The 12,044-nt window shown below is 34.4% G+C and overlaps 2 protein-coding genes across 2 annotated transcripts; both read left to right on the plus strand.

The window, feature by feature from the left end:
• Window positions 1-6,318: 6,318 nt before the first annotated feature.
• LOC135801640 (large ribosomal subunit protein uL2m-like) lies at window positions 6,319-7,467 on the plus strand. Its single transcript, XM_065315098.1, is given in 3 exon segments — window positions 6,319-6,713; window positions 6,715-6,899; window positions 6,973-7,467. Coding segments are annotated over 3 exon segments (894 nt in total). The 5' UTR covers window positions 6,319-6,441; the 3' UTR covers window positions 7,410-7,467.
• Window positions 7,468-7,562: 95 nt separating this feature from the next.
• On the plus strand, window positions 7,563-9,522 carry LOC135801642 (uncharacterized). Its single transcript, XM_065315099.1, has 3 exons — window positions 7,563-7,842; window positions 7,902-8,347; window positions 8,402-9,522. The coding sequence occupies exons 1-3, from the start codon at window positions 7,686-7,688 to the stop codon at window positions 8,591-8,593; spliced, it is 795 nt and encodes a 264-aa protein (XP_065171171.1). The 5' UTR covers window positions 7,563-7,685; the 3' UTR covers window positions 8,594-9,522.
• Window positions 9,523-12,044: the final 2,522 nt, after the last annotated feature.

Here is a 12,044-nt window from a genome sequence, read left to right on the forward strand (position 1 = left end):
ATTTCGGCTGTGATTAATAAAACACAAGTAAACAATGTAACAAGAAACAGTAAACAAAACAAAAACGAACAAGAAATGTAATCAAACAGAAAATATTATAAATATCTGTTTCACATATTTGAATCTCAGTCAAGACTTTTTTTAACGACTTCTGTTATACACGTACGATTAATTTTATTAATATTTTTGGTACCATAAATGTGCCAGAAATTTTTTATCGATATAAGACGAGTATACTTATACATTACGAAGTAGATACATATTATTACGTATTTAGTTTTGATATTTTACTAATGTGAAACTGATATTGCATAGTGAGTTACCAAGCAATACAATTTTAACAAAACGAACAAATTGACGAAATTAAAACGAATACACAAGAGAAAACAATACGCATCCAGGCATGCAAGCCCACTAACTTATTATAATTACATCCATCAGACGTAAATGTTTTCGCTGTAAACAATATTAATTCAGAGATGTAAAAACCAGTGACAATTAATATTCCTGCTAGTCATTTCACGAGCAACCGTAAAACATGAAGACAATTGAAATGAAACGAGGCATGTGATACGTACTTACAACGAGTCGTCGACAAAAAATACGTCGAAATTGTCAGCTTATTAAATATCGAATATATTTTCTAAGTGTAAGTGTAAGCATACTCGATGCCTTCTTGAGCGATTGATAACAAAAAAAACGAACACAGGAAGAAAATGAGCGTCCGAATAATTACGCCGTCGATATTCCGAACCATCGAACAAATAATTAATTAAATTATTAATGATTAACGTTTAACTCAAATCAAACAATATTTATTATGATTCAATGCCGTGCCAAACGTACTTTTACCTCAACACAAACAAACTCAACTGTCATGAATCTAAGTTTATGGCGCTTTGAATTACACCTCAATTACACCTGCAATAAACTGATCAATGCTAAGCGACATCGAACTGCGTTGCTGCCGCGACAGGAATTAATTTTAATCGGGCGCAATAGAAATATTAACATTAAACATAGGATTGAATTATTTTTTATACAGAATTTTTATGTACAGAATACTAACCAGACTTCTACCAGACTAACCAACTAACAATAGTTTAACAGCAGGATTTGTTATTGTTGATTTATACAAATACAGCATATTATACAACCGTTGAAATAGTAATAATTACAGTAACGCAAGAACAAATTTATATATTATACAAAACTTAAGGGATATTGTCGTCTTGATTTAGTCAAAAGAAAAACAAAGAAATGTTGAAGATCATTGAGTTTTGACTAAATCAAGAGGATGAATCTTCTTAATTTTAACACTAAAGCTAGCCTCAAGGCTCCAACAATCATATGTACCTCAATATTTGCCATAGAACAAGTTTTAAACCTAAAATCAAACTATTGTTATCAATCTTTTTAGTTATTACATAGTTTAATTTATGCAAGCAAAAAAAAACACTGAAAACAATACAAAACAATTCATGTTTCGGATGCAATCGCTCGACCCTCGAATAAAATGGGAGTCAATTCAGAAATATTCACACATTTCGAAAAGAGCAATTTGGTAATTCATTATATAAGTGTTTAGGATTAGGCGTTTGAGATTACCGACTAACAATATTATAGTTTTGCATATTTTTTTATTAAATTAGTACCACTCGCTCACAGTGTTTGTAGGGAGCGACTTTTAATTCTACTGTGTGATATTATACGATAGCGCGAGATAAGATTGCTTTTCACGGACTGATTTTAGTTAAAGCAAACGAAAACGGTGCGGTTGTGAGTGAGACTGATTTACATATTGTTAGATTAGGTCAGTGACGCGCATTGTGATGGCCAGGAGCGAATTTAGATTAACGACGTGTGATATTTTCTCAAATATATTTGAAACGGGGCATACAAAGACTGATTTTACAGTAGGAACTTCTTCTTCGAGTGTGCTGGGTTTTTATATTGATTTAACCTTCGATTGATTGCCAGTTTGTAGTAGAGATAAGAGATAAGCATAATATCACACAGTTTATATTTTTCTTCGTTTAAACAAGCTAGTATTAAGGAATGTTAAAGTGAGAACCGAATACAAAATGGGTGACATCTAGACGATGAGTCATAAAACGAACGGATAGTTTTTATATAATTGTAATTCTTCTTCATATGACGTGCCTTTTTAGTGATACACACATTCATGAACATTAACACAAATAAACGATCGACAAGCGAGTCCAACAAAATGAAAATTCCCTGCGGATAACATTAATTCCTTCCAGAACGTTCAACTAAACTCAAAACAAATTTTAAAACACACGAGAAATTGTCCAATTATTAATGTATAAACAAGTAAAGACGACATAGGTGTATTGTTGTTCAAATTGTTCTCTCCGTAAACTATTCGATATGCATTACGATATATCTATAATGAGAAATATTATGGGATCATCCATCCATGCGAAGGCCCCGAGACAACATTCGATCCATTTTAAAATCTATGATTATTAAACGTGTACATATTTTAAACAGATATATTTATGGATTCATGTTCCTACTATTTAACAAATTGATATACATGCTAAACCAGATTTAACATTAACATTGCGAAAAGGTGTTCGAACGAAACGTGTTGTAGACACTTAAAACGACACGAAAAAACAAACGAAATCGTACACGTATAGGCGCAATGAAATTTATGCTGTAAGGGAAATTACTATGATAATAATATATTTATTACCGAGAAAATAATAATGAAAACTATTGAATGTAAAGCGGAGTCAAATGGAGAGAATATATATTTTTGCCCAGAGTTAATTGTATGTAATTCGATTATTAATAAACATTGATTCGATTTTGAATAACTCTACACGTAGTTATGTAAGCAGATGAGGAAGATGGCAAACGATTGCGGTGAAAATAACGCGAAATGCAATGCGTGGTGATATTGTTGTGCTGTTACAGAGAAGTTATGCGAGTAGTAAAAATTGTGCAAATAATGAAATAATGGTTAATGAAATGTTATGCAATTTACATGTTTGTAGTTGGAAACTGTGGGACTGAAACGAATTATTAAGGCATAATAATCATTTCTCAATAATCTTGTAAATTTTGCGTTTTCTGATTGATTTGACGGTGTAAAATTTGTGTAAAACTTTAAAAGTATTTCACTTAATGTCTATTTAACTTGGCAGTTTGGTCAATGTTGTCAATTAATTGTGGTTTAAACATTTTCAAAGAAATAATATGATTGTATCGTCTGTAAATTAATGAGATAGGAGGGGCATAGACTTAATCAAACTTACACAGATTATTTACACCTTCGAAGCACATGAGGGTGCTTTTTGTCTGTTGAAATTCTCGAACAAAATTCAACCTATAATATTTTATGCGAACAAAATGTCTAAGTGTCGTTCTTCGGTGTCTCTTATTATTAATATAATATCTAAGAACTATAAATGTAAGCACTTTTTCGATTTGTTTCTGGATCTAAATACCGTTGTAGTTTAATATTGATGATGACATGACACAATTAACAATTTCAAACTTTTGTTGTGCCCTAAATGTGTGAGCTTCTTATGTTGACACAAAGACAAAACAGAAAGTAATTATTCTGTTTATTTTAAATTAGATTGACAAGAATATGTATTATTCTATTTCTACCAACAAATATTGTTATAAGCTCTAACATTTGAGGTATAATTATTATCTGTTCATCTGTGTTATTTATTTTATATTTGTTTTGAATTGTACACATGTTTATAATAATTTTATGATTTGTTACGGTCTGTTGTAATATTATTAAGCGTTTGATTGAAATTTTCTTTGTTTTCTTTGTAAATACTTCAGATTTTCAATGCAATTGTGATATTAATGATATTTTGATAATTTTTGATATTAATGTGAATGTGTAACGATTTAAGAAAGTAGTTTTCAAGCGAAATGTTGGACGCACTAGATTTGTGTTTTTCAAATATACACTCTAGCGGTTTTGACGAAACTTTTCCCAAAGAAAAAAAATGTTAATCTACTCTGTACTGTAATAGTAATCGTATTAGGTGTCCGACTTCTTACTCACTGTTGTGAACGAAAACCATAATTAAATTCAATTTTTCCGCTAGTGACAATAAGTTTGACTTTACTCATTTTACATTACCCTTTTGAATAGTTCGGAACATGATTAATTGGAATGGGTAATCAGCATTAACTTGCTCAGCAGAACTAATAAATTACTATAACTTAACACTGAAACTGATAATGAAATGAACATTGGTGCTGTTCAGGAAACGATATTGTGATAATGGTAACATTTTTGTGTGTGTTTTTATAATAATTAACGATTACATTATATTGATAGGTTCGCGGAATGAGAGCAATGATAAGAAAGAATACGAAAAACCTTGAAGGATAATATCTGTATGGGTCATTATACAATGTCCTATGTACATAATTTTAACTCAATGTAAAAGATCAAAAAAGCAAGCAAGAAGAGTAAAGTTAGAAGGCAAAGATTACGTTCGTTTTACTTTGGATTTGTAAACGGTCAGTATGATGATGGTGTTCTCACTTATCTCATAGCGGGACGTTATTGTTTATTGATTATATTATATTATGATATATTAAAAATAACAAAAAATAATATTAATATTAATAAATGTGTGATCATTTTCAATGTTGAACAAGAAATTAATATGTAATACACATACACAATGTTTGTAAGTCAGTGTACAAAAAAATATACATCGAAATATCTACACTACTTTGTTTAATTATTTGAATTTGTACCTCATGTATTTTTAAGGATAATGTAAGTTTTTTGAAAAATTGAATTTGTTCAGTCATTACAATGTATGCCATGTGTTTGCTGAAAACTGCATGAAACATCAGTTGCAGTTCGTCATCGTTCCACTGGTAAGTTTAGCATTGAATTAATACTACTAATTTATTTTTCATAATTCATTATTTCCATATAAGGGTCTCGTAATCGGATTTTATAGTCTTTTGTATGTACGCATTTGAGGAGATTTCAATATTGTGAAATTACTAGGTACACACAATAGAATTGTTGTCGTTTTTGTCTCTACGCGTTTATCAATATCAATGTTACAAGTTATGGCGTTCAGATCTTGCACTGTACGCGGGTTGTTGCACACTACACGTTTTAGTATGTGTGAATATGTGTATTAACTTTATTACTAAATTCCATGTTTCACTTACCCTAAGTAAAGTGATATATATAATACAATTTGATTACTGTTAATTTTATGATTTTTTTCATAATTTCTATGAAAATTCGGCTTTATCTCGGGAACCGATTTTGCGATTTCAATAGTTCTTTCAAATTTCCTATCGTTTTCCATCTAGCGATGAAAATCCACCTTCTAAATTAAGTATTTTCCGAAAATTCCACAATTAAACTTTACAACATTGCATTAATCGTGGTTTTTATTTGGATTACGGTGTCTGAAGAAATGGTTACTTAACAGAGGATTCTACAGAAGATTTCACAAGCCATAAGAACAAACATCTTCAGGATCTCGGGGTGTTCTCGGGGTTCTGCCAAATTTATGTAATGTAATATTTTATTTTTGGAATACCCAATTGGTTTTTAACACTGTCCTAGGTTTAACTTTTTGCGAGACCTATTGAAGATTTGGCGCCAGCATCAAAATCCACGAATTTTACTATTTGCATTGTCCACCTTATGGTGTATTTGTATAATAAAATGACGGCTTTGCTGAAAATGTAATGTATCCAAGGAAGACCGCCACACTAAGATTTTTAATTTAATTACCACAAGTACTTGGTCAAATTTTATATTCGAATTATTCAATTGACTTGAAATAAACTAGCAAGTCTACAATTTCATGGATAATTGCACGCAACGCTTATTAAGATTTCATCAATTAGTTCAAAACTTGTGGCAGGTCTTGTATTTAAGGTTTAATTGTGTCACACACTTAAAATGTAATTACTTATAATTTAAAACTGTTTAATAATCGTATTCATCACAGGCATTATCTTTAATATTTAGTACGTCAAATACTTAACAAAATGATAACTTTCAATTTAATTCTTTTAGAAGTCAGTGTAGCCCTTACATTAAATGTTACAATCAAATTATAGCATTTGCAAAGTTACATTATATTGCCATTGCGATGAAGGGCAGAATGAACAAGCTTTCATATGTAACATTATTCAACATTAACTCCAATATAGCTTTGCAGAATCGAATAATAACACACATTAAATTGACAATAACAAGTTGTACAATATATCTACAGAATAAAACCAGTTCCGCACTAAATCTCTAAATTAAAACATCGTTCCTAAATATACACTTGGTATACCTACATCGTGCCGTGCGCGCGTTCACAAACGCAGCTGACATAACCTGAAAGTAATGTTTTACGCGAGTGATTTAATTCTTTAATTCTTACACCTTAAGTAATAAGAATGGCATCTTTATCAACAGCGTTATCACGCTTATGCATTAGAAGCTCATCAGTTACACCAGTTTTTACAAATTCATACAGAAACTACAAGTATGTAGTGAAACCAGAAATTGGTACAGGTATTGCATATCGTCGAATCATTCACTTTCCTGAAGATTATACAGTTAAGCCCTTGGACACTACCAATTTGGCTGGTAGAGATCCAGTGACAGGCCGATTAGCAGTGAAAGGAATTGGTGGTGGCATTAAACACAAATATCATTGGATTCAATGGAAGAGAAGGTCCAAAAGAAGGTCCACCACAGGATGAGAGAGTGATAAAATCATCAAGGATGGCAATCATTACTGCAAATGTTGCCTTAGTTGCAGTTGGAGATCAACTCAAATATATTTTAGCAACTGAAAACATGAAAGCTGGTGATATTATCAAAACATCCATGCACATACCTAGAATTCCAGGTAAATTTTTTATATCATTGTTAACAATATGTCTGTTTTATTTGTCTCTTTATTCTATATTTTTATATTTTAGTAAGGCCAAATGAAGGTGATGCATACCCCTTGGGAGCTCTTCCTCTTGGTACCAAAATACACAATATTGAGAAATATGTAGGTTTAGGTGGATTCTTGGTGCATGCAGCTGGAACATTTGCCACCATTTTGAGGAAAGCGCCAAATAATCACGTGGTCATCAAAATGCCTAGTAAAAAGGAATTTTCCTTGCCACAAGAGTGCATGTGCACTGTGGGTAGGATTGGAAATGTAGAGCATGGTTCCACACCTATTGGGTCTGCACAGAAAAATAGGGAATTGGGAAATAGGCCCCGATCGGGTTTATGGCAACGAAAGGGTGGGAGACATGGACGTAAACTGCGAAAATTACCACCTGTGAAGGTTATTAAAGGTTCCAGTGCAAAGGAGCCTGAGTCTATTCAATTAACTCTAGGCCAATTTATGTTGAGAACTTAAACATAAGTTTGTAGTTTAATTGTAAAGCTATTATATTAAATATGATGTTCATACGCAAGTAATTTGGGTTGCCTACATGAAAACCACATTAGCATTACTGGGCTTGGATGTATTTAAAACTCCTAGCCATCTAAAATTACTATTTTCTATTAATACTAGCAAAAGTTGCATTTCCTAGGTGTTCGCCAGAGCGTCTAGCAACAGTTTCGAAGCAAATCGTTTAGTTTCTAGTATGGTTTAAGTTAATTCCTGTGATAGATTAATTAAAAAGACAAAATGAGATTACAAATATTCACCTCATTAGTCGCTTACCTAGTGGCGTTTGCCATACCAGTGGTTCACATATTCCTTATGTGGAAATTATGGGGAAAATACCACTTTCCAGTGGATAAGGCTAGTTGTACTTGCGAATGCTGGGATACCGTTTTTAAAGGTAATATAAAGCATAAATATGCTTATTCGCATTGTAATAATTTGTTTTGTATTTATTAGGTCCGTACGAAAACAGTATCAGCAAATACAAAACGTTTTATTTCAATTCCACCTTTGATATGATGAAAATATGGCTTCTTCTGCTCACCGGTGTTATCGTCTTGTATGAATGCATGAAGTACATCACGGAAATGATCGTGACGGGCCGTGTCCGATTTTCTATGCTCCTTTTATTTTTTACATCTTTATACCCACACTATTATTCCTTGTGGGTGTATATAAATTACATCAACGATCACTTTTACGAACAATGGGACCATCAGCTTTACTTCACTATCACAGAGATTATTTCCACTTCAATTGTGCTGAATCTTATAAATAGGAATAAGCAATTACGACCATTTAAATTACTATTGATAATGGCAATTAGCGTAGTACACATATGTGTTTCCGGGGTAGATAATTTTTTCGTGAACGTTATTTTGGCTAAAGGAAGTTTGCACAGGGTAAGTATTTTATCTACAACTTAAATCTAATTTGCTGTTACAAAAAACTTTCAGGTATTGCGAGATTTAGGTTTTCTGATTTCGGATTTGTCTCAGTTTGGGGTGGCATTTTTATATCTGGCTAAGATGAAATGCTTTCGAATTCGAGACAGGAAAACGTGGTTTACTGACAAGTTGTTCTTTATTCAGGTTTTGTTCTTTGTTATCTTTGTTGGTGTTAGTTTAATTACATTATTACGTCGTTGATCTAAACCAAATTAAAACCAAGAATCGAAATTTAACATTGATATATTTCTCAATAAGAGAAAACTGTGTCGGTAAGTTGAATGTTTGTCCTGTTTTGTTAGATGGCGCTGCAAGATCAAATCCTACTAAAATGATGAATATTCATCTGCTTGATCATGCAACAGTGTGGCGAAACATGCCGCAGACTAGTAAAAGTTTCAGTGAAACCCGTAAGGTTTATCCTTTCTATCGACGATAAAATGATTCCTTTGGGTCGTTACTTTGATTCGGTTTACTTATATGAATATTAATGAATCACAATAAAATTTTGTTTTAAGATTTATTATTGAAATTTTAATAGCATGTGCAACAATGACACAAACTTTATAAAATGATATTGTATGTTACCGATTTCATTTCAAAATTTCGCCTCGCGATAAACACTATAAAATTACCTACCTCCGTAAACTTCTCAAAAGTAGTATATTGCGTGATTATATCCTGAATTTTTGCGAGTTCTACTGGTATAATTGCCGTATACTTAATAATTTAATGCGTCGAATTTTTTATTACACTTCTCCACACGCTTTGGAGTTTATAGTTGTTTTTATTGATTATATCATTGTAGTAAAATCAAGAAGTCATAGTATCATATCAATAAAATATAATTGTAGCACATTGTATGCCAGTTATGCGTTGCATTTGATATGAATTCGTAATTTACTGCTTTCAAACTATCCTGAAACTAAAGCAAGTTAAGGAACGCGACTAAAAGTAGTCATAATTCTGCCGGGATTGATTTGATGTTGAATGGACGCCCTAAAAGTTAGTCAGTGTTAATGATACTGTTGCTTAAAAGGCAAACTAAACTAGCGAAGTATGAAAGCAGGGAAGCAATGTGAATTAGGGAAAGTAACTTGAAAAGAAATAATAAAGGTAATAGAATTGAATGTGTTTTTATGTTCTGGAAAGTTTTCGGTGGTTCGAGCAAAGTGAAAATGAGGATACTAATGATAATGAAAAACAGGATAATGTATTGGTGGTTAATATTTTATTCGACGATGGCATGGAAAATAAGTTTCCGCATGTTGATTAAGAAAAAATCATTAACACGTTTTCATTTTTTATTAAAACTCTTCAATAAAATTTTTTAAAAACAAAAATAGAATACGTTGTCAACACATTCATTTGTATTTTGACTGGAATTCTTTTTTTACAGCCTAACACCTATTAACAGCTTGAATTAATTGCCGCTTCCGATGGTTCACTTATAGGTTCTTTTTCCGTTTCCACCGTTGGAAGCCGTTCATTACCAGCCGCTCAACAGAGTCGTTGCGCTGCAAAACACTAAATCGAATTAAAAGTGTAGCGTAAACGTTACTGGCCGTGTTGGCGGCGGCTGGCGGCGGCAAAGAACGACCCGCCGTGTCGTCCGAGGCAATCGGCAAGATTGGTCGGCTTCAAGTGCTCGGCTTCACACGATGTGTTAACCCCCTTAGCACGGTCGTGAAAGCTATTAGCGCCGCCACCCCCGAAACGCGCGCGAACTGCGAACTCTTTCGGAGATGCGGCGCGCGGATCCGATCGCTAAATCTACTCGACACAAATTGGCCCGTAAATTGAATACCGGCGGCGATAAATCAGCGCCACGTCGGCCGGTCCGGCGCACGGCGCACAACACGCTCGCCGCCCCCGCGTTTTCTCGCGTATGTTAGTGTGAGTTATGCTTAAGTGGATTTATTTTATGGATTAGGTTTTTGTGCTAATGAATTAAGCGATTTGTTCGGCAGTTTATCGTCGACGCGCCATCGTTACGCAAGCGTTCTTTTTTTTGCTGCCCCTCCAACTCCTGTAAGTATTGCGATGTTTCTTGTTACATCGAAGTATTACAAAATATCTAAAATTTATTTTTGTCTGTTCAATTTTTTTCAGTCGCACTAATCATAGTTCACAGAATAATCAGCAGTTTCGCAAATAAATCACGCGACACATAACGACGGAAAGTCCACATTCCTAGGCCGACGATAAATAAAACAATAACAGGGATTCTCCTCATAAATCTCCGACACGTTTCATTGTCGAGCGATGGACTAAAAGCCACTTACTTTCTTCGCCCTCACTTCTTTCGGGGATATCTTCGGATTGGAGTTGTAGTCGCCGGCGGAGTGGACCGGACGATATATCATATGCAATTAGGTGCTTGCTGACTTACTGACCGCCTGGTTTTTCATGCCGCCCCCGCGAAGCACGCGAGATCTGCGCGGTTAATTTTCGGACGATAAATCTTGCACCACGGCTAAAGGAAAGAGAAAAGGCCCTTGTCTTCGAAGGCCACGCACCACACTAGCATAGAATAGAATAATACACCAATGTATTTTTGATTAGGGTTGAAATGAGTTAGGATATTGCATTAAAAAAGCGTGAATCTAGAAAATACGTACAAAAGTGGCAAAAATATTTCTAAAATATTTGATTGAGTTTATGAATTGATTGTAGTTGGATTAGATAACCGTTCAATTTCGACAGATCGCGATAATCCAATAAGACCCACCCTAAGTCGTTTTCCGTTCCTGTAACGACACCGAGGCAGAGCGACGCACCGTCGTCGGCAGTTATGGCATCTTTCTGGCGGCGGCGGTGGCGAGTACATAAAGAAAGTTCGAAAACGCCAGCGCTAGCATCCGCCGCCTCCCATTCGCACCCCTAGCAGGTCGACTATCCCGAACTTGCTCTATAACTTTATTTCAATTTCGGACATAAATGAAGACGTATTGCGGGCGAACCCATTACCGGAATTCGCAACGCGCGCGCTTCTTCGCGCGCTTGTTTCAAGTATTTTATCTAAATAGCCGCCGCTGCTGCCGCCGACGTGGCGTCGCAAAGATGGGAATATGTGCGGAGCGTTAGATTAACTTTTGCATCTTTTTACCTCTTTTATGGCGAAACTACCGCGTTTGTTACCTACTTTTTGGCAGTATTTATGTGTAGCGCGGATGCTGGCAGGTAGCCGGGGTGGAAGTACGCGCAGCGGGTGGCGGACTCAAGCAGGCGGGGCTCTACGGCGACACAATGTTACATGCAAAACGTCTTACCAAGATGAAATGGGCCGAACACATTTGTAAACTCAACACAATGACCAAAACTTTCAAAGAGTTGCAATTTTAATTTTTTTCAAAAATGACTATTTAAAAACTAGTTTTAGACTCAAGTATTTATAATTATTACAATATTTAATCCTAAATGTTACTTTGGGAATTAAATATTTGAATATATTTCAAGGTGACACTATACTTACTATGATTCTGTGATAATATTCAAATTAACTTGTGCTGCATTAGGATTATATGTTGGTTCGTTCGCTCGCGTCCATTTTTCGGACGACTTGATAGAATTAATAGGTGGTAGTAATTAACGCGCCTCGCATGGCCGGCGCTGTCACGTGCGTGCGATGCGTGCTACAATTACGAAGCCA

Source organism: Atheta coriaria, unplaced genomic scaffold (assembly GCF_025399875.1).
Source record: "Atheta coriaria isolate IRGN ID8LTWV9N9 unplaced genomic scaffold, Caltech_Dcor_3.1 hic_scaffold_11_pilon, whole genome shotgun sequence".
NCBI lineage: Eukaryota > Metazoa > Arthropoda > Insecta > Coleoptera > Staphylinidae > Dalotia > Dalotia coriaria.